This window comes from Bos indicus x Bos taurus, chromosome 18 (assembly GCF_003369695.1).
Source record: "Bos indicus x Bos taurus breed Angus x Brahman F1 hybrid chromosome 18, Bos_hybrid_MaternalHap_v2.0, whole genome shotgun sequence".
NCBI lineage: Eukaryota > Metazoa > Chordata > Mammalia > Artiodactyla > Bovidae > Bos > Bos indicus x Bos taurus.
Window position 1 is genome coordinate 4,933,713 of NC_040093.1, and position 23,318 is coordinate 4,957,030.

The 23,318-nt window shown below is 47.8% G+C and overlaps 1 protein-coding gene across 1 annotated transcript; it reads left to right on the plus strand.

Moving 5' to 3' along the window:
* The first annotated feature begins 1,717 nt into the window (after positions 1-1,717).
* On the plus strand, positions 1,718-22,228 carry NLRP12 (NLR family pyrin domain containing 12). Its single transcript, XM_027514494.1, has 10 exons — positions 1,718-2,064; positions 2,912-2,992; positions 4,358-6,041; positions 9,677-9,847; positions 11,094-11,264; positions 13,761-13,931; positions 15,442-15,612; positions 16,761-16,931; positions 19,858-20,028; positions 20,497-22,228. The coding sequence occupies exons 1-10, from the start codon at positions 1,776-1,778 to the stop codon at positions 20,582-20,584; spliced, it is 3,168 nt and encodes a 1,055-aa protein (XP_027370295.1). The 5' UTR covers positions 1,718-1,775; the 3' UTR covers positions 20,585-22,228.
* Positions 22,229-23,318: the final 1,090 nt, after the last annotated feature.

Genomic DNA, 23,318 nt, shown 5'->3' on the forward strand with positions numbered 1-23,318 from the left:
ATACCTGTGGTGGATTCATTTTGATATTTGTCAAAACTAATACAATTATGTAAAGTTTAAAAATAAAATAAAATTAAAAAAAAAAAAAAAAACCATTCACTGGCTCCCTGGACATCCTTGGTGGAACAGTGGATAAGGGGCTTCCCGGGTGGCTCTAGTGGTAAAGAACCTGCCTTCCAATGCTGGAGATACCAGAGACGTGGGTTCGATTCCCTTGGTTGGGATGATTCCTTAGAAGAGGGCATGGTAAACCCCTCCAGCATTCTTGCCTGGAGCATCCCACAGACAGAGGAGTCTGACAGGCTACAGTCCATAAGGTCGCAAAGAGTCAGACATGACTGAAGTGACTTAGCATGCAGGCATGCACAGTGGATAAGAATCTGCTTGCCAATGCAGGGGATGTGGGTTTGATCCCTGGTCAGTGAAGGTTCCATGTACCATGGAACAACTAAGCCCGTGTGCCACAACTACTGACCATCTCCCTAGAGCCTCTGCTCCACAACAAGAAGCCACCACAATGAAAAGCCCGAGAACCACAAGGAAGAATAGTCCCCACTCGCCACAACTAGAGAAAACCCACACATAGCGATGAAAACTCAGCACAGCCAAAACCTTTAAGAAAAAAAGAATATCCAATTATAAGATCCCTCCTTTCTCCCCATCCAACCTAAATCTTTCCCCAGCATAAACACCTGATAGCTATTTGAGCTACATCCTTCTCCAGACTGTATCTTCTTGGGGGTTGGGGATGGGGGGGTGCACTGCATGGGGTCTTAATTGTGGCAGGCTGGCTCCAGAGTCTGTGGGCTTAGTTCCCCCAGCAGGGATCATACCCACACCCCCTGCCCTGGAAGAGGGATTCTGAACTCCAGGATCACCAGGGAAGTCCTGACTATGCCCTTTTCATTCATCCGAGGGCAGCTTCCTGGTCTGAAGGAGATGAGATGTCTACCTCTGCCCTTGTTTAGCTGTGTGATGGTGGAAAATCCATGTACCCCTCTGAGTTTCTGTCTCCCTCATCAATACCTGGAAGAAAAATTTGCTCCCCTTCACCCACGTCTTATGTTCACATTTGCTCCCATGACATTGGTTAATGCAAGCGTCACAGCCAAGTCCGATATCATCGGAAAGGAAGTCTAATTCTCCCATAAGGAAGCGTGCATGCTAAGTTGCCTCAGTCATGTCTGACTCTGTACAACCCCTTGGACTGTAGCCCACCAGGCTCCTCTGTCCATGGGATTCTCCAGACAAGAATACTGGGGTGGGTTGCCATGCCCTCCTCCAGGGGATCTTCCCCACCCAGGGATTGAACCCACCTCTCTTATGTCTCCTGCATTGGCAGGTGGGCTGTTTACCACTAGCACCACCAGGGAAACGTCCCCTCACCCCCAAGGGCAGTAACTACTTTGATCGTTAGATCTACCTCGGACCCAGTGAGGCAAGGAAGACAGCAGGCAGGACAAAGAGTGTTTGGTCCAGGGAGCGGGGAAGAAGGAGAGAAGTGAAAGTTCTTTCTCACTACCACTCAAGGCCTCCTGCGATTTCCCAATCTGTCTCCACTTCCTCCTCTTCAAAATGGACCTGTTGGTGAGGTGAGGGTGTGGTGGGGAGGGGTGGGAAGGAATAGAAGGGGGAGGAGGCGCTATTTCAACAGAAGGACTGTCTGGGCGTTCACATCTCTGCCTGTGGTGATCAGAGCTGTGCATGTGGACTCGCTCCTCCCAGGTATAGAAACACCCCTCCAGCCTCTCTCCTGGAGGGCCCACAGCGCCCCCATGTCCCCAGCCCCGCTCAGGAGTGACCTGGGTCGCCTCTGCACCTACTTGGAGGAACTGGAGGCCGTGGAGCTGAAGAAGTTCAAGTTATACCTGGGGACTGCGACAGAAATGGGGGAGGGCAAGATCCCCTGGGGGCGGATGGAGCAGGCGGGTCCCCTGGAAATGGCCCAGCTGCTGGCAGCTCATTTCGGGCCACAGGAGGCCTGGCTGCTGGCCCTCAGCGTCTTTCATCAGATCAACAGGAAGGACCTGTGGGAGAGAGGCCACAGAGAGGACCAAGGGAAGGGTAAGGAGGTGGTGATGGCCCGGGCTGAAGCTGCCACCCACTGATTCCCTTCTTCTGTGTTTTTGTTTTGCTGTGTTTTTTTTTTCAAGATTTTTCTCCTGCTTCCTGTTTTAAAAATTAATTAATTTGTCTGCACCTGGTCTTACTTGTGGCATGTGGGGTCCTCGTTGTAGCATGCCAGTTTCTCTCTGTAGTTGCATGGAGGCATGTGAAATCTTAGGTCCCCCACTGGGGATTGAACTTGTGCCCCTTACACTGGAAGTCAGGTTCTTAATCACTGGACCACTGGGGAAGATCACCCTTCTCCTTCCTGATGATTGCTGGGCTCCCAAGAGCCACTCTAACCCATCCCTCTGGTGCCTGGAGTATCTCCCTCTATCTTCTTCACCTGGAAAACTCCTATTCATCAGTCAGAACCCTGAAGGCACTACTTTCTCTGTGATTCCTTTACTCATTTTCTCCCTCCCCCTGCTCAATAACCCTGGCTGGCTTGAAAACCCCACTTTTCATACTAAGTGCTTAATAAATATATATTTTGGAGTCCATGAAAGAATAGAAGATGCTCAATAAATAAGTACTGAATAAAAAAAATATGCCAGTACACATGTATAAAAGACATTTCAAAAATGCTAGTTTCTGGTGTGGGGCTGAAGGGGAGGAGGAATCCAAGCCGACTCAGAATGCCCTGGCTGAGGGATTAATCAGATGGATGGAGGTGCCAATCACTATGATCGATACCCATGGGCAGTGAGTTATTACCATGTAGACAGTTTGATGTAATGGAAGTTACTGTCGTGAAGGGCTAGTCAGATACATGCCAGCTGATCTGACAAAATGCCTCTTCCAGACGCTCCATCTGGTGGCCCACCCTCACTGGGCAGCGAGTCAGCATGTTCTCTGGACGTCTTGGCTGCCGCTCCGAGAAAAGGTGAGCCACGAGCCATGTAAGCTTGTGGAGCCACTATGGAAAACAGCATGGAGGTTCCTCAAAAAACGAAAACTAGAATTACCATATGACCCAGCAATCCCACTCTTGGGCATATACCCGAACAAACTCTAATTCAAAAAGATACACGCACCCCTTTGCTCACAGCAGCACCAGTCACAGTAGCCAAGACATGGGAATGACCTAAATGTCCATCGGCAGTTGAATGGATAAAGATAAATATATATATTACATCTTCTTTATCCATTCCAGCCTGAAGAAGCTGGAATGCTATTCAGCCATGAGAAAGAATGAAATCAGGCCATTTGCAGCAACATAGATGCAACTAGAGATTATTGCTCTAGGTGAAGTCAGAAAGACAAATACCATATGATATCATTTACGTGTAGAATCTAAAATATGGTGCAAATGAACCTATCCACAAAACAGACTCACAGACCTAGAAAACAGACTCCTAATTGCCAAGGGGGAGGTGGGTGGGGGAGGGAAGGACTAGTTTTGGATTATCGGATCCAAACTAGTCTATGTAGGATGGATAAACAACAAGGTCTTACAGTACCACAGTGAAGTATATTCAGTATCCTGTGATAAATCATAATGGAAAAGAATATTTAGAAAACGAATGTCTATATGTGTATAAGTGAGTCAGTTTGCTGTACAGCAGAGATTGGTACCACACTGTAAATAAATCAACTATCCCTGCCGTGTGCTCAGTCATGTTTGACTCTTTCGAGACCCCATGGACTGTAGCCCACCAGGCTCTTCTGTCCATAGTATTCCCCAGGCAAGAATACTGGAGTGGGTTGCCATTTCCTTCTCCAGGGAATCTTCCCAAGCCAGAGACTGAACCCACATCTCCTTCACTGGCAGGCAGATTCTTTATCACTGGGCCACCTATTAACGTAAAGTGTGAAAATCGCTCAGTTGTGTCTGACTCTTTGTGACCCTATAAACTGTAGCCCTCCAGGTTCCTCTGTCCATGGAATTCTCCAGGCCAGAATATTGGAGTGGGTAGCTGTCCCCTTCTCCAGGGGATCTCCCCAACCCAAGGATCAAACCCAGGTCTCCCGCATTGCAGGAGGATTCTTTACCATCTAAGCCACCTGGGAAGTTAAAAAAAAACAACAACAAAAAAGAATAGTTCCCATGTTGCTTCTGCTTCCCACAAGAAGGCAAGATCTGTGGTGTTGTACCGAAGTACCGAAGTTCCCAGGCTCCATCTAGAAAAGACTTCCAACGTCATCGCAAAGCAGATAGTTCACTAGACCACAGTTTGCATTAATGCATGCATTCATTAAAGGCTGCTGACCAATCTATCTTTCATGGTCCTTCATTCCTCTCCGTTAGATCCCCAGGAAACTTACAGGGACTACGTCCGCAGGAAATTCCGGCTAATGGAAGACCGCAACGCGCGCCTGGGGGAGTTCGTCAACCTCAGCCACCGGTACACGCGGCTCCTCCTGGCGAAGGAACACTCCAGCCCCAGGTGGGCCCAGCAGAAACTCTTGGACACGGGCCGGGGACACGCGGGGACCGCTGGCCACCCGGCCAGCCTCATCCAGATCGAGGCCCTCTTCGAGCCAGATGAAGAGCGTCCGGAGCCCCCGCGCACCGTGGTCCTGCAGGGCGCGGCGGGCATGGGCAAATCCATGCTGGCCCACAAAGTGATGCTCGACTGGGCCGACGGGAAGCTCTTCCAAAACAGGTTCGACTACGTCTGCTACATCAACTGCCGCGAGATGAACCGGGGCACCGCAGAGCTCAGCGTACGAGACCTCCTGGCCAGCTGCTGGCCGGAGCCCTGCGCACCTCTCCAGGAGCTCGTCCGCGTGCCTGAGCGTCTGCTCGTCATCATGGATGGCTTTGACGAACTCAGACCATCCTTCCACGAGCCGCAGGGCCCCTGGTGCCTCTGCTGGGAGAAGAAAGCGCCCGCGGAGGTCCTCCTGGGCAGCCTGATTCGTAAAAAGCTCCTGCCCGAGCTGTCTCTGCTCATCACCACGCGGCCCACCGCTCTGGCCAAGCTCCAGCGCTCGCTGGAGCATCCCAGGCACGTGGCGATCCTGGGCTTCTCCGAGGCCGAGCGCAAGGAGTACTTCCACAGGTATTTCCACGACAGGGAGCAGGCCAGCCAGGTCTTCAGCTTCGTGAGGGACGACGAGCCCCTCTTCACTCTGTGTTTTGTCCCCATGGTGTGCTGGGTGGTCTGCACCTGCCTCAAGCAGCAGCTGGAGGGCGGGGGGCTCTTAAGACGGAGGTCGAGGACCACGACGGCCGTGTACCTGCTCTACCTCCTGAGTCTGATGCAACCCAAGCCAGGGACCCCCACCCTGCCGTCCCCGCCCAACCGGAGGGGGCTGTGCGCCCTGGCGGCCCACGGCCTCTGGGAACAGAAGATCCTCTTTGCGGAGCGCGACCTCCGGGAGCACGGCCTGGACGCTGCCGACGTCTCTTCCTTCCTCAACATGAACATCTTCCAGAAGGACATCATCTGTGAGACGCTCTACAGTTTCATCCATCTGAGTTTCCAGGAATTTTTCGCGGCCATGCACTACGTCTTGGATGATGGAGCGAGCGGGTCCGGCCCCGAGCGGAACCTCAGCAGGTTGCTGACCGAGTACGCCTTCTCCGATAGGAGCTTCTTAGCCCTCACAGTCCGTTTCCTGTTTGGACTCCTGAACGAGGAGACCAGGAGCTACCTGGAGAAGACGCTGGGCTGGAAGGTCTCGCCTGGCGTCAAGACCGAGCTGCTCGAGTGGATCCGCCGCAAGGCTCGGAGCGAGGGGTCCACCCTGAAGCAGGGCGCCCTGGAGGTCTTCGGCTGCCTGTACGAGCTCCAGGAGGAGGAATTCATCCAACAAGCCCTCAGCCACTTCCAGGTGGTCGTGGTCAACAACATCACCACCAAGATGGAACACATGGTGTCCTCCTTTTGTGTGAAGAGCTGCAGGAACGCCGAGGTACTGCAGCTCTTCGGGGCTGCCTACCAAGCCCATGGAGAAGACGGGCTGAGATGGCCCCTGGCAACGTCGTAAGTATTTGCTGGGGCTCGCTCCCCGAGTTCATGTCCTTAGCCAAGTTCATGTTCTCAAAGCGGGTGACTTTTCCCTCCATCCTAGGAGATATTTGGCAATATGTGGAGAAGGATTTCGCTGTCACAGTTAGGGGAGATCAGACAGATGCTAGAGGTCTAGTGGGTGGAGGTCAGGGATGCTGCAAAAATATCCTATAATGCACAGGACAGCCTCCATCACTAACAACTATTTGGCTCCGAAGTGTCAACAGTGTCCAGGTCATTTTCTAGTTCTTAAACAACAAGAACAAAAACACTAACAGTTGCTCAGTGTGTCCAGCTCTTTGAGACCCCGTGGACTGTAGCCTGCCAGGCTTCTCTGTCCATGGGATTTTCCAGGCAAGAATACTGGAGTGGGTTGCCATGCCCTGCTCCAGGGGATCTTCCTGACCCAGGGATGGAACCCAGGTCTCATGCATTGGCAGGTGGATTCTTTACCACTGAGCCACCAGGGAAGCCCTAAGCAATACTTATTAGGACTAAATAGTGGCCTATGTCAAGGAGAATGTATCCAGTCAACATATATTATCCAGGGCCTTATATCTGTGAGCTGGGCTATCCCTTTTTTTCAGTTTTTTTTCCTTGTCCTTGCCCTGCTGGGCTTAGGAGATCTTAGTTCCCTGCCCAGGGATGGAACCTGGGCCCCTGGCAGTGATAGCACACAGTCCTAAGCACTAGACCTCCAGGGAATTCCCAGTGATTTTCTAATCTTACTATATGGTCTTTTTTTTTTTTTCTTAAAAGTTTTTTCACAATGAGGTGTAGTTGATTGACAATGCTGTGTTAGTTTCAGGTGTACAGCAAAGTGACTCAGATATATAATACATATATATATACTTTTTCAGATTATTTTCCATTATAAGTTATTATAAGATATTGAGTATAGTTCCCTGTGCTATACAGTAAGTCCTTGTTGCTGGGCATTTTTTTTTTTTTTTTATAGATTGAAGACAGTATCAATAAGCCAGCCAGTGCCCCTAACAGAGCAAACAGTCAATGGAGAAGGAAGATAGACAAAGAATAGTAAATAAATCAATAGGCAAATGAAATGAAATTGATTAAGGTAGTTGCAAACAGAGTTATCTATTAGGAAGAAAGTAAAACCGGGTAATATTATATAACAGACAGTGACTTGAAGGGGGAAGGGCAACATGAAAGGAGGTGGTCCGTGAAGGAAACTCTGAGCAAGTGACATTTTCTGTGTGTTTGTTTGGCTAGGACTTTGTTTTGGTTTGGGTTCCCTGAGGAATCACCTTAGAAGCAAAGATTTCAACGTAAGTGGAGTGGAAAGGAAACATTCTTGTTCCCTCTCCTCTCTTAGGTTGTGAAACTGGGGACTTATAAATTAGACTTACAAAAGACAAGATTTACAAGCTAAAAAAAAATAGAAGTTTAGTGGCACGTCCCTTCCTACTTACACGAGAATGGACCCAGAAATGAGTAACCCTAAGGGATCTGTAGAATTTGGGCTAAGGCATATATATATGGAACCTAGAGAGATGGCACTGATGAATCTATTTGCAGAGCAGCAGTGGAGACCCAGGCAGACAAAGGGAACAGACCTGTGGGCACAGTGCGGGAAGGAGAGGGTGGGAGGAGTTGAGAGAGGAGCATGGAAATATACATTGCCATATGTAAATTAGACAGCCAGTGGGAATCTGCTGTCTGACTCAGGGAGCTCGACCTGGTGCTCTGTGACAACCTAGAGAGGTGGGATGGGGTGGGAGATGGGAGGGAGGTTCAAGAGGAAGGGAACATATATATACCTATGGCTGATTCATGTTGCTGTATGGCAGAAAGTAACATAATGTTGTAAGCAATTATCCTTCAATTAAAAATAAATTTTAAACAAAAAGAATTTGGGCTTATGTACAGTCTTAACAAAAGAACAATATGTTTGTAGGGCTATGACAAGACTTGAGTTTCTGGTGTGGCAAGCTGTGGAAAGGCATATATGTGGGAAAACTGATGGAATAATCGTTTGTGCAGTCTCACAATGATTTCATCAGCTTTGGAACTGCGGGGGAAGAAGAATCCTCTTCCTTGAGGTTAGGGTCTCTGACTGGGCCTAAGAATTAAATTGACATAAGACAGCATTATGGGGGAAACACCCAAACTTTATTAAAAGAATGAAGACCGAAGAGCAGGTGATGCTGCTGGCCTGGGGACCACACTTGGGAACCACAAGTACAGATGAAAGGCTTTAAAGACCTCCCTGGGGCTTTCCCTGGTGGTCTAGTGGTTAAGACTCCGTGCTTCTGCTGCAGGGGGCATGGGTTTGATCTTTGTTTGGAACTTAGATTCCCCCACGCTGCATGCACTGCCAAAATAAATAAACCAATAAATTTAAAGAGCTCCCTGATAGTAACTCAATCAAGTAGTGGAGCTCTATGGTTTTCTGCCCTCTCTAAGTTGCTTGCTAATGCTTTTGGAAAAAAAAAAATTACAATGGAATATTTCAAATATACACAGAGTATTTATACAGAGATAGATAGATGAATATATATATTCATCATTTATTTGACCAGTTAGCAACATTTTGCCAAATGTGCTTCATCTATTGTTCCCTGTCTTGCTTTTTATTTTTCCTCAAAAAAAAATTTGGGGGGGATTGTTCCTGCTAGACTTGTGGAATCCTATTTCCTCAACCAAGGATTGAACCTGTGCCCCCTTCCCTCACCATGGCATCATCATTCCTAACAAAATTAACAATTCCTGGGAATTTCCTGGTGGTCCAGTGGTTAGGGGACTTCCCTGGTAGCTTGGACAGTAAAGCGTCTGCCTACAATGCAGGAGACCCAGGTTCAATTCCTGGGTCGGGAAGATCCCCTGGAGAAGGAAACAGCAACCCACTCCAGTATTCTGCCTGGAAAATCCCATGGACAGAGGAACCTGGTAGGCTACAGTCCATGGGGTGGCAAAGAGCTGGACACGATTAAGCAATTTCATTTTCACTTTCCAGTGGTTAGGGCTTCCTGCTGTTACTGCGAAGGGCCTGGGTTCAATACCGGATTGAACCCAGGAATGGATCAGCATAGCAAAAAACAAAATCAACAACCAAAAAACACAATTCCTTAATATCTTCTAATACTCAGTCCATATTCAAATATAGAGCTTCCCTGGTGCATGCGTGTGTGCTAGGTTGCTTCAGTTGTGTCCGACTCTTTGCAGCCCCGTGGACTGTAGCCCACCAGGCTCCTCTGTCCATGGGATTCTCCAGGCAAGAATACTGGAGTGGGATGCCATGCCCTCCTCCAGGGGATCTTCCCGACCCAGGGATCGAACCTCTGTCTCTTACATCTCCTGTATTGACAAGCAGGTTCTTTACCACTAGCGCTGCCTGGGAAGCCCTCAGGCTCAGTGGTAAAGAACCCACCTGCCAATGCAGGAGACACAGGAGACGTGGGTTTGATCCCTGGGTTGGGAAAATACCCGGGAGAAGGAAATGCTAACCCACTCCAGTCTTCTTACTGGGAAATTCCACGGACAGAGAAGCCTGGCAGGCAAAGAGTGGGAGACGACCGAGGGACTGAGCACACGTGCAAGGGCCAAACATCTCCGTAAACCGAACGTCCTGTCTGTCCTTCCCGCAGCCCCGAGAGGCACGTTTTACCTGACATCTACAGCGAGCAGCTGGCTGCTGCCCTCAGCACCAACCCCAGTCTGGTGGAGCTGGCTTTGCACAGCAACGCCCTGGGAAGCCAGGGGGTGAAGCTGCTATGTCAAGGACTCAGACACCCCAACTGCAGACTGCAGAACCTGAGGTGAGTCCAGGCTGGTCTGTGAGCTTCTGGGGGCCCTACCGTTCCATCTCAAGGGGCTCCGTCAGAAAGAGCATAGGTTGGGACTTCCCTGGTGGTTCAGTGGTTAAGACGTCCAGCTTCTACTGCCTGGGGCACGGGTTTAATCCCTGGTTGGGGAGCTAAAATCCTGCAAGCCGCGTGGTGTAGCCAAAAAACAAAAAATCATAGGATGATGTTTGCTTGAGGTCCCATAAGAAAGCACCACAGGCTGGATGACTTAAGCGATGGACTTTGATTTTCTCAAAGCCGTGGAGGCTGGAAGCTCCGGCTCAGCGCGTCAGCAGGCTTGGTTTCCTCCGGGCCCCTCTCCTTGCCTTGCTGACAGCCACCTTCTTCCTGCATCCTCTCAGGGTCTTTCTTCTTTGTGTGTCTCTGTCCTAACCTCCTCTCCATAGAAGGACACCAGTCATATTGCACCAGGGTCCACCCTCATGACCTCACTTTAACTTAATTACCTTCTTGTAGTGATGGAGAAAAGAAGAGAGAATGGGGAGAGGAGGAATAAATTAGGGGGTGGAGATTAAAATATACACACTCTGTTGTTGTTGTTTAGTCGCTGAGTCGGGTCCCACTCTTTGCGATCCCATGGACTGTAGTCTTGGCAAGAATACTACAGTGAGTTGCCATTGCCTTCTGCAGGGGATCTTCCCAACCTGGGGATTGAACCCACATTTCCTGCATTGGCAGGTGGGTTCTTTACCTCTGAGCCACCAGGAAAACTCACGTATAAAATAGATAACCAACAAGGATCTACTGTAGAGAACAAGGAACTCTACTCGGTATCTTATAATAACCTACAAAGGCAAAGAATCTGATATATATATATATATTCATATATGTATTCATATAATTTTTATATATGTATATATTTGGTATAGCTGAACCACCTTGCCTTGCTGTATACCTGAAACTAACAGAACTTTGTAAACCAACTATGCGTGCTTAATCACTCAGCTGTGTCTGACTCTTTGTGACCCCGTGGACTACAGCCCACCAGGCTCCTCTGTCCGTGGGATTGTCCAGGCAAGAATACTGGAGTGGTTGCCATTCCCTCCTCCAGAGGATCTTCCCAACCCAGGGATCGAATCTGCATCTTACATCTCCTACGTTGGCAGGCGGGTTCTTTACCACTGGTGCCACCTGGGAAGCCCCTTTACAAAACAACCCCAAATGAAATCACCTGGCTCTTTTCTTCTTTGCGTCTCAGGTTGAAGAGATGCCAAGTTTCCAGCTCCGTCTGCCAGGACCTGACTACCGCACTGATTGCCAACAAGCACTTACTGAGGATGGACCTCAGTGGCAATGCCCTGGGGCTGCTGGGTGCACAGCTGCTTTGTCAGGGGCTCCGGCACCCCAAATGCAGGCTGCAAGTGGTGCAGTGAGTGTCCCGCCCCCCCCCCCAGTAACACATTCTTCACCTCTGTGACCTCCTGGGACAAGCTGGTTGTGTCCCAGGGCTCGAAGCATCTCCCCAAATGCCAATCCCCAAACCCCTACCTCTCATCACAGCTGCCCTTAGACCCGTGACCTGAGATGCCACCCCTCCTGGCCTCTGCACTTTGTGCAAGTGTGCTTAGTCACTTCAGTCGTGTCTGACTCTTTTGCCACCCCATGGACTGTAGCCCACCATGTTCCTCTGTCCATGGGATGCTCCAGGCAAGAATACTGGAGTGGGCTGCCATTTCCTCCTCCAGGGGATCTTCCCGACCCAGGGTTCGAACCCAAATCTCCTGCTTGGCAGGCATATTCTTTACCACTGAGCTCAAATTAGAGCTGCCCTTAGACCCTTGACCTGAGACCCCTGCTCTGGACTCTGCATTTTGGAGAACCTGTTTTTGGCCTCTTCTGACCCCAGTCATTTCCACATGGTGAGGAGTCCCTGGGGCCACCTGCCCACCCAGAACCCACACCCTATTTATTGACCACATCCTGAGTACTCAGAACCCCAGAGGTCTCCGTGCAAAGATCCTTTTCTTGTGCAACTTCCTTTTTGTTCAGTGCCACTGTTTTCCAAAAAACACCCTGCCTTCCCCCTCTATGTCTTCATAACTACTTCATTACTACTACTCATAAGAACGCTCCATTTTTTCCCCATTTTTTAAGACTTTTTTTTTTTGAATGTGGACAACTTTTAAACTCTTTATTGAATTAGTTACAATATTGCTTCTGTTTTGTATTTTTGGTTTTTTGGCCACAAGGCATGTGGGATCTTAGTTCCCCAACCAGGGATCAAACCCAGACCCCCCCCCAATGGGAAGGTAAACTCTTAACCGTTGGACCTCCAGGGAAGTCCCCCAACACTCTACTTCTGACACTTTTATGTGTGGAGTTATCCCCACACGAAGGCATGTGACACCAACTGGGCGTCCTGGAGTTTATCTTGGTTCTAACACTATCTACCTGGAGATGGCGTCAGAGTAAGGCTTCATTACCTGGAACCTGTGTCCCCTGCATTGCAAGGCAGATTTTAACCACTGGACCACCAGGGAAGTCCCATGTTTTTGCTTTTGTTTTATCACTTAGGAAATTAGAGATTTAGGAACTCTGTGCCAGGAGCCAGAGCAGAGACCTATGTGTGTGTGTATTTTTTTTTTTTTTCTATTATCTCACTGCCCCTCATCTTATTCTTCCAAATCAACTTCTATTTACCCTTCAAGAACCAGCTCAAATTCTCCCAGAGAGCCTTCCCTCATTGCACACCACTTGCCAAAGCTGGGTGAGGAGGCCCCTCCACCAGGATGTTCAACAAACAGTAACTCACGTTGATGGAGCACTGACCATGTGTCAGGCTGGTTCTACACCCACTGCTTTTAATAAATTATGTAATCCTCACAACAAACCTGAGGCCGGCATAATTATTATCCTTATTTTAGTCTGTGACTTGAGACATGGTGGCACATGTAACAGAAAGCTGAGACCTGATGAAAACTCTCTTGAGGGAATTCCCTGGTGGTTCAGTGGTTAGGACTCTGTCCTCTCGCTGCCAAGGGTCAGGGTTCAATCCCTGGTCTGAGAACTAAGGTCCCACAAGCCACTATAGGGTGCAGCTAAACAAACAAACAAAAAACCCAAAAAACAAAACAAAATGCTCCTTTGAGGTCAAAGTATGGGGGGTGGGGAACAGGTTGTTGAACCCTAGAGACCTTGCTCTGAACTATTACTCTGTGTACACTGCCTCCATGAGACCACCTCTGTGTGTGTGTGTGTGTGTGTGTGTTGCTTAGTTGTGTCCGACTCTCTGCAATCCCATAGACCGCAGCCCACCAGGCCCCTCCGTCCATGGGATTCTCCAGGCAAGAACAGTGGAGTGGGTTGCCATTTCCTTCTCCAAAAGGAACTGTAGAAAGAAAGAAAGTGAAGTCGCTTAGTCATGTCTGATTCTTTGCGACCCCATGGACTGTAGCCTACCAGGCTCCCCCATCCATGGAATTTTCCAAGTAAGAGTACTGGAGTGGGTTGCCATTTCCTTCTCCAGAGACCACCTATACTGGATCATAATTACTCACTCATTTATCTTATTAGACAAGATTCTCTATCTGGAAGTGACAAAATCCTGTTTGTCTCTGTAACTTTAGGGACAATTGTAGGTTCATGTCCAGCTCTTTTGAAACCCCATGGACTGTAGCCCACCAGGTTCCTCTGTCATGGAGTTTCCCAGGACCCAAGAAAGAATACTGGAGTGGGTTACCATTTCCTCCTCCAAGGGTTCTTCCTGACCCAGGGATCAAACCCATGTCTTTTGCATTGGCAGGCAGGTTCTTTTCCATTGAGCCACAAGGGAAGTACATCAGCTGATTCGATGGCCAGGGCAGGAACCATCAGGATATGGAAAAGCAAGATGGTGCCCTCTTCAACTTTTCTCTTTCCTCCCAAGGTTGAGGAAGTGCCATCTGGAGGCCGGGGCCTGCCAGGAGCTCGCCTCTGTGCTCAGTACCAGTCGTCATCTGCTGGAGCTGGACCTGACAGGAAATGCACTGGAAGACTCAGGCCTGAGGCTCCTGTGTCAAGGTTTGAGGCACCCAGTCTGTAGGCTGCGGATTTTGTGGTGAGTTCTACCGGTGTCTCTGTAAATCTGACTCCTCCAGCAACCTCATGTGGGCTTCACTGTGGCTCAGAGAGTAAAGAATCTGCCTGCAACGCAGGAGACCCGGGTTCAAACCCCAGGTGGCAAATATCCTCAGGAGAAGGGAATGGCAACCTACTCCAGTATTCTTGTCTGAGAAATCCCATGGACAGAGGAGCCTGGCAGGGTCCATGGGTTTGCAAAGTGTCAATCACAACTGAACACACACACACACAGTTATTCTTAACTTTTTGAGGAACCATCATACTATTTTCCGTAGCCACTGGACCATTTTACATTTCCACCAACAGTGCAAAGAGGTGCCAATTTCTCCACATCCTCACCAACACCTGTTGTTTTCTGTTTTTTGGATAATGTCTATCCGAACGGGTATGAGGTGATATCTCACTGTGCTTTTGACTTGTGTTTTCCTAATGATTAATAATGTTGAACATTTTTTTTCACGTGATTTGTGGCCATTTATATGTCTTCTTTGGAGAAATGTCTATTTAGGCCTTTGGCCGTATTTCGAACAAGTCGTTTATTTGCAAACATTACTTTTAAGATTGGGGGCAGCCATTTGCAGCAACATGGATGGACCTAGAGATTATTGTACTAAGCAGTCACTCAGTGTTGGGGATTTTTTCCCTGGGACTTGGAAACAACGAACCTGAAAGAATGACACTCGGACAGTCTCTTGCAAGGACTGACAAGTTTATTTCTGCAATCAAGCCTGTTTATAAAAGCAGGAACAAAGAGCTTAGAATATACAGCCAACAGAATGCATACAGGGTTAACATCTAATCAGTAAAAATATTTCAAGGACAACACGCTCTAAGTGACCCATGTGCTTATCCCGTAACTCGTTTTCTCAAATAACATCCTTAATATTTATTATTAAATCTTGGCGCCGGGCATAACCAAAGGCAGGAAATGTTTTTCTGCCCGCAGCACACCAAGCCGGGATATTTCTGGCCCTTCACCATTTTCCCAAAGACTTCCTCCAACCGGCTATTTTGTACTGTGCTTCCTAACAACACAGAAAGAGAAAGACAAATAATATCACTTACAGGTGGAATCTAAAATGCTATCACTTATACGTGGAATCTAAAATATGACACAAATAAACTTATCTATGAAACAAACAGAGTCACTGTTGCAGACAACAGACTTGTGGTTGCAAAGGGGAAGGCAGGGTGGAGGAGGGAAGGACCGGGAGTTTGGGGTTAGCAGATGCTATTATAAACTGAATGGATAAACAAAGTCCTACTGTACAGCACAGGGAACTATCTTCAATATCCTGTGATAAACCATAATGGAAAAGAATATGAAAAAGAACACATACGTATAACTGAGTCATTTTGCTACACAGCAGGTATTAAGAGAACATTGTAAATCAAGTCTACTGTAATAATTTTTTAAAAAAGATTGGGGGAAGGGAGGATAGCATCAGCATTGTACAGGAAACACTCCCAAACTGGATTTTCTGCAGGTTGAAGATCTGCCTCCTCACTGGTGCTGCGTGTGAAGACTTGGCGTCCACCCTCCGCGTGAACCAGAGCCTGGTGGAGCTGGACCTAAGCCTGAATGACCTGGGGGATCCCGGGGTGCTGCTGCTGTGTGAAGGCCTCAGGCACCCACAGTGCAAACTCCAGACCCTCCGGTGAGTCCCCGCTTTCCTCACTTTCCTAGGAGTCCAAAGTCACAATTCCTGCCCTCCTGCCTGGGCTCAGGGGGGCTGTCTCCCTCCCCTCCTCTCCTAACCTCTAGCTCCCTCGGCCTCCTGTCAAAGGTTTTTCTGCCACAGGGCCTTTGCACAAACAGTTCCTTCTTCCTGGAATGCACTCCTTTTTTTTTTTTTCTTTTAACATTTATTTTATTATTTATTTATTTATTTAGCTGCCCCCAGGGTCTTACTTGCAGCATGCAGGATTTTTAGTTGTGGCATGCAAACTCTTAGTTGTAGCATGTGGGATCTAGTTTCCTGACTAGGGATCAAACCCAGGCCCCCTGCATTGGTAGCCTGGAGTCTTAGCCACTGGACCACCAGGGAAATCTCCCTGAGATGCACTTCTGCTCTGATTTCTCCTTTTTTTCACCCTGATAATACCTGTTTCATCTGTTAGGATCCAAAGCAAATGCTTCTTCTTCATGCACACCTTCTCCAATCCCTAGATAAGATTACTTTTAGGATCCTATTTGACCTTATTTTTCTGTGTCACTTATCAGAATTTGTGTGTGTGTTGTTGTATTCCAGAAGTACAGGAACAACATTGTGGCAACAACGTGTTCCAGTGACTAGCATAAGATCTGGCTCAGAGATTATATTTTTAAATGATGGAACAGATGAAAAAGCAAATTTAAAAAAAGAAAATGAGGAATTCCCTGGTGGTCCAGTGGTTAAGACTCTACACTTTCACTGCTGGGGGCTGAGGTTCAATCCCTAGTTGGGGGACTAAGACCCCAGAAGCTGCTGGGTGGGGCAAAAAAAAAAAAGCAGCAGGACTGTCAATTTCATCTTGCCCCTCCCCCATTCCCTCTCCCCACCTGTAAACACTAGTTTGTTCTTATGTCTTTGAGTCTGCTTCTTTTGCATAATATTCACTAGTTAATACGGTAGCATTTTCGACCCCATTAAGCTGAAGACATCTGGGAATTCCCTTGTGGTCCAGTAGTTAGGACTTCCTGCTTTCACTTCTGAGGACTGGGATTCAATCCCTGTTGGAGGAAGTAAGATTCAACCCCTCTCTTTCCCCCAGAAAACTTCAGAAGAAATGAGACAGTTCTCTCCTGTGCTTAATGTCTTCCCAGGCTCTGCATTTGTCGGCTCAGCTCTGTGGCCTGTGAGGGTCTCTCTGCTGTGCTTGGGGTCAGCTCCCACCTTCGGGAGCTGGACCTGAGCTTTAATGACCTGGGAGACCGCGGCATGTCCTTGCTGTGTGAGGGGCTGCGACACCCCACCTGCAGACTCCAGAAACTGTGGTGAGTGGCTGGGAGGCAGGACTGCTGGGTGTGATGCTGGTCCCTGGCGGGGTGGGAGGGGATCTGTCCTGATCTTTTTTTCTGTTGGACGGTTATCCTTCCATGCCTCCATCTCTCTGGAAGATACGAGATGCTCAGAGGTGGAAAGAAAAGCTGTGTGAATGAGTCGAAGAGTAATTTCATCCTCTGGAATGCAAACAGAGAGGCTAAATTTTTCCATCCAGTCATTGCCTCTAAACATGTTCTGTAAAATTCCCCTTTTCTCTGGGCATTTACTTGGGCAGATTTATAGCTTTCTGGTAACCTTTATGTAATAAAAGTTCAATCTGGGGCTTCCCAGGTGGTCCAGTGGCTAATAAGGCTCCTCGATCCCAATGCAGGGGGCCTGAGTTCAATGCCTGGTCAGGGAACTAGATCCCACATGCCTCAACTAAGACCTGATGCAGTCAAATAAATAATAAATAAATAAATATATATTTTTAATTCAGTCTGGTCCAGAATAAACTTCAGTCAAATGTTAATGAACCTTTCTTCCTTTCCCTTTCTCCCAATACCAGCCCATCCCTTCCTCCCAATCTATTTTTTTAAATTAATTGTGTTAATTAATTATTTTTGGCTGTGCTGGGTCTTCACTGCTTTTCTCTAGTTGCAAAGAGCAGGGGCTACTCTTTGTTGTGGGGCAAGGGCTTCTCATTGCCTTGGCTTCTCTTCTTGGGGGTCTATGCTGGTGGCTCAGATGGTCAAGAATCTCTTAGAGGCTCTAGGCAGGCAGACTTCAGTAGCTGTGACTCACCGGCTCTAGAGCTCTGACTCAGTAGTTGTGGTTGCTCCCTGGCATGTGTGATCTTCCTGGACCAGGGATCGAACCCCTGCTCCCTCCATGGGCAAGCAGATTCTTAACCACAGGACCACCAGCGAAGCCCAGGCTTATCTATTTTTAATTTTCTTCCCTTCGTGAATCTCTTGCTTATCTGGGGCCCTGGGTAACTGGAAACGAAGATGAGAGCTTAGGGACAGCATGTCTCCCTTTTATTTATTTATTTTTGGCCGCACTTGGGTCTTGGTTCCTGCGAGAGGGCTTTCTCTAGTTGAAGTACACAGGCTTCTCACTGCGGTGGCTTCTCTTTTTGCGGAACACAGGCTCTAGAGCACGGACTCAGTGGTTGTGGCTCATGGGCTTAGCTGCTCCTCAGCATGCGGGGTCTTCCCGGACCAGGAGTCTAACCCACGTCTCTTGCACTGGCAGGTGGATTCTTAACCACTGGACCAAGGAAGCCCCATCTCTCCCTTCATTGGTGCGGCTAGGTTCCCTCTGGGATGTCAGTTCCACCCCCTCCCAGTCTGGCAGGTGTCCAAATGATACCTGTCTCATGGGGATCATATGTGTGTTCTCATGGGGACCCCAGAGGAGGTGCTCCTGACATGAAATGATCTGGGTCAAGCTCTTTCCACAATCCCCTCCCCAGCTCTCACCATATGTCCTACTCCTGACCCTTCTGTGCCTGTGAGGTGGGTGATTATAGATCACCCACCTGGGTCTTTCTCTTCCATTTCAAGTCCTGAACTGTTGCCTTATACGTTGTTTGGAGGCACATATTGCTTCACAGCCTCAGCCAAAGATGAAAACATTTCCATCTAACATCCCAACTACAACAGCACTTCAATGCTACCTATTTTTACTGTAACAGCATGGAATACAAGAAAGAAACACAACTGGACAGAATAGAAACCAGAGAAAATCAGATGGCATAGTGTTGGGGTGGGGGGGGGGCAGGAAGCAGCCCAAATCATGCTGACTTCTTTAAAAAAAAAAAAAAAAAAGAAGAAGATGGGGGAGAGCATTGATCAAGTTGTGTAACTGGAAGTGTAGGTTTCAGGTATGGCTTGATCTAGGCATTCAGATACTTGATCTCCATTATCTTCTCTACTTATTGCTGTATTGGCTCCATTATGAGTTAAGGTTAGCCTTGATCCAGTACATGGTGGCAAAATGCCTACAGCTCTATAGATGACTTCTTTTCAGGTGCAAATTCTGAACAAAAAAATCTCTAGGGAAAGCATGATTCTGATTCACTGTTTTGGATGGATCCTGTGCCCAGAGGGAACCACTTGTGGTGGCTGGGGACAAGGAAACCAACCAGCTTAGCCCTTGACCCTATATCTACTGCTAGAGCTTGTAGACATTAATCCCTGAGATGGGGGTTTCAATGAGAAATTGGGATAGAATTACCAGAAGGAGAAATTCTTGGCTGCAGAACCAGGATATCTATTACAGATGGAGCTATGAATTCAGAAATCTTTTTTCTTTCTTTCTTTCTTCTTTTGTTTTAAAAAATTAATTTTGGGGCTTAAATGGTGACTCAGTGGTAAAGAGTCTGACTGCCAATGCAGGAGACACGGGTTCAATCCCTGGTCCAGGAAGTCCTCACATGTCAGGGAGCAACTAAGCCTGAGTGCCACAGCTACTGATCCTCAGCTCGAGAGCCTGTGAGCCACAACTACTGAGACCATGAGCTGAATCAGGTGAAACCCAAGCTCTGCAACAAGAGAAGCCACCGCAATGAGAAGCCCAAGCACCACAGCTAGGGAGTAACCCCCACTTACCACAACCAAAGCCCACACAGCAACAAAGACTCAGCACAACCAAAAATAAATAAAAATAAATAAAATTAAAAACTTGAATTTTTATTGGAGTATAGTTGCTTTACAATGTTGTGTTAGTTTCTACTGTACAGCAAAGGGGACTGTCTTTAAATGCCTTTATGAAATGCTTTCCCTCACCACACTGCCCTTAACCTGGACTGATCTGATTCTAGTCTGCTTCTTTCTTAAACTGATCCCTAAAAACGTCACTCTGATTCCCTATGAAGCTGACACTTTCCAACACAAACTGCTGACATTTTCAACCACTTCTCGTCTTCCACAGGCTCGACAGCTGCAGCCTCACAGGCAAAGCTTGTGAGGACATTTCTTCTGCCCTGGGCATCAACCAGACCCTCACAGACCTTTATCTGACCAACAACGCCCTGGGAAACACAGGTGTCAGGCTGCTGTGCGAGAGGCTGAGCCACCCGGGCTGCAAACTCCGAGTCCTCTGGTGAGAGATGGTCCCTGCCTTTGGAGGAGACAGGACCCGGGGCTTGGGGTCAGGAGTCGTGTCCCACTCTTTGTGATCTCATGGACTGTAGCCCGCCAGGCTCCTCCATCCGTGGGCTTCTCCAGGCAAGGATACTGGAATGGGTTGCCATTTCCTCCTCCAGGGTATCTTTCCCGGCCAGGGATCAAACCTGGGTCTCCTGCATTGCAGGCAGATTCTTTACTGTTTGAGCTACCAGGGAAAGCCCTTCCGTAAGATGATTATAAATTAAATTTGTTAACACAGGCTAGGGTCTTAAAAATGGGATGTAGCTTAGAGCAAGCTTATCTCCCAATAAGATTTGATTTACAATGATGAACTACTTAATGGAATTAACATATTGTAACCAAGCAGGATGTATAAGAGATTTGCTGTAAGGACTGAATGCCACCATAGTGGCCTGGAATATTTCCCTTCTTGTGTCCTCAGGTTGTTTGGAATGGACCTGAATAAAATGACCCACCGAAGTTTAGAGGCACTTCGAATGACAAAACCTTACTTGGACGTTGGCTGCTGAGTAGCTGGGCTGCTGGTTCTTCTCTTGAAGTCAGGACAGAAGAGGACCATCCCAGGACCCATGAATCAACGTTGACCTCTGTCTCTTTACTTCCTCAAGAGACAAGATCCTCTGCAGGATAATCTTTGCTGCTTGGGGTTTGTGCGATTGCTGGGCAAGAGGGTGGAATTTTAGTTTGGAGAATTGGTGCCATGGAGAGAATTCAAGGCAGGGTCCCAGATGATTCTAGAACAGAAGCTCTCAACTGAGGGTGATTTTTGTCAGCCCCCCTCCAACCTCCCCTTTCCCAGGACACCCGGCATTGTCAGAGGACACTGGGCTGGGAGAGTTGTTGGCATCTTGTGAAGTCCTGCTATAAATATCCTAGAAAATAAAAATACACCGACAGTCCCCACAACAAAGTGTTAGGGAACTGTTGACCATAATCACCCTCCTTGGCCAGGTCTGCTTGCCTGAGTTTTCTCACAACAGGAGGTCCCGATAAGGAACTTGGTGCTGCTTATTGGTTATCCATCTTAAATATAGCAGTATATTATCCATCCCAAACTACCCCTTCCCCTCTGGCAGCCCTAAATTCATGAGCAAGCTGAACTAGGGGTAATCTGACTCACTTAAAGCAATCCCTAGGCTGTCATAAGGGCTTCCCAGGTGGCGCTAGTGGTAAAGAATCCACCTGCCAATGGAGGAGATGTAAAAGGCGCAGGTTTGACCCCTGGGTCAGGGAGATCCCCTGGAGGAGGGCATGGCAACGGTATTCTTGCCCGTAGAATCCCACGGACAGAGGAGCTTGGCAGGTTACAGCCCATAGGGTCACAAAGAGTGAGACTGAAGGGACTTAGCACATGCACAGGCTGTCATAAAGCTGAAGGCTAAGGAAACTTGTGGGCATACAAGTTGAGAGTACACCTTAAGGTGAAGGTATGAGTTTTCTGGCTTTGTAGTCAGAACTGCGTCTCCAGCATTACAGGCTGATTCTTTACTGATGAGCCGCCTTAGTTTAAAACTAGCAACACAGGACTCCAGGATTTAATTACTGGACACTCAAGGTTCCATGGCTGGAGTGGTTTGGGGAGGACTACAGGGCACTTCTGAGATGGGATGTCCCAATTATAATGATTTCCCACTACGAATGAGGTATAACATTTAGAAATTGTGAATCACCATTATTACACACCTATAACCATATCAACTGCATTTTAGTAGATTTCAGAATTACCTAATTATTATCAATAAAACTTTACATGAAGTTGTATCTCTAAATTCAATTCTAAGCACAGGAGTCCTGGCAACTGACTTTCCACATTTACCTATAGGTTAAGCATCTTGGCAAACTGCTAGCCCATTGATTCTAAGATCATAGTTCAGCCACTTGAACTTCTGAACAAATTTAATTCTTAACATTGAGTGTTAAATAGCCAGACTGTTTAGTTGCTAAGTCACGTCTGGCTCTTTTGGGACCCCATGGACTGTAGCCTGCCAGACGCCTCTGTCCACATTTTCCAGGGAAGATTACTGGAGTGTGTTACCATTGCCTTCTCCAGGGGACCTTACTGACCTCTAGGACTAAACTCAAGTCTTTTATGTCTCCTGCATTAGCAGTTGGGTTCTTCACCTGAGCCACCTGGGAAGCCGCATCAGATACAAACTGCCACTGTAGGCAGATTCTTTACTCCTCTGAGCACCAGGGAAGCCCTAAATTAACACCACTTAGACACTTGTTTCGGAGAAGGCAATGGCAGCCCACTCCAGTACTCTCACCTGGAAAATCCCATGGATGGAGGAGCCTGGTAGGCAGCCTACCAGAACAGGACTGAAGTGACTTAGCATGCCCTTGCTTAACACTGCCAATCTGTGTGGAGCTTGTCAGAAAGCTAAATCCCCTTTTTAACTCCCCTTTTTAAAAAATACTGGGTATTTTATGCCCCAGGTGCTACTAGCCAAAACTTGGGGAAAATATGTTGACCACGGCAGCCATCCCTAAAACACTATGGAGATGCTCCACCCCAGCTGCAAAGGGATGGAGGATCACACAGGAGGTGAGAATTAAGCAAAGAGCTTTATCTGCTGCTCACAATTTCTGATTCAATGAGTACATGTCCCCATCCCCGTGGTAAAACTGCATCCACAAAACTAGTCCCTGGTCCCTAGTTTGAACCAGGAAGTTTCTGGACATACTTTGTGTGACCTTAGTCCCCAACCCAGGGAGAGATTGCTAGAGGCCTAGAAACCACTTCCAGGGCTTAATCCTATGAGGAATTAATGTTTTCCCCACTAGGGATCGAAGCTGCACCCTTAAGAATGGTCTAGGGACCCAGAGACCCCTGGAGGCACCCACTGAGATAGTCCCACTTTCCAGCAAGCCCCCAGAAACTCCTCATAGTGTTCAAGGACCAACTTTGGAAATAAATGACTGGAAAAATAAACAGGACACAATATAGGTATACTGTTTTATTAATATTTATGACATTAAAATTTGTTTTATTAACATTTATGACATTTATGACATAACATTTGACATTAACAATTATGATAATTGAAATAAAATTATGATACGCAGAGCTTTTAATTGAGCAAGGGACGGGGGAGCCTGGTGGGCTGCCATCTACAGGGTCGCAGAGTAGGACACGACTGAAGCGACTTTGCAGCAGCATATTGAACACGGCAAATTACAGACAAAACCCCTGGAATTGGAAGTAAAACCCACCATTGATGAAACAGAAGTCCTTGGTTGCTG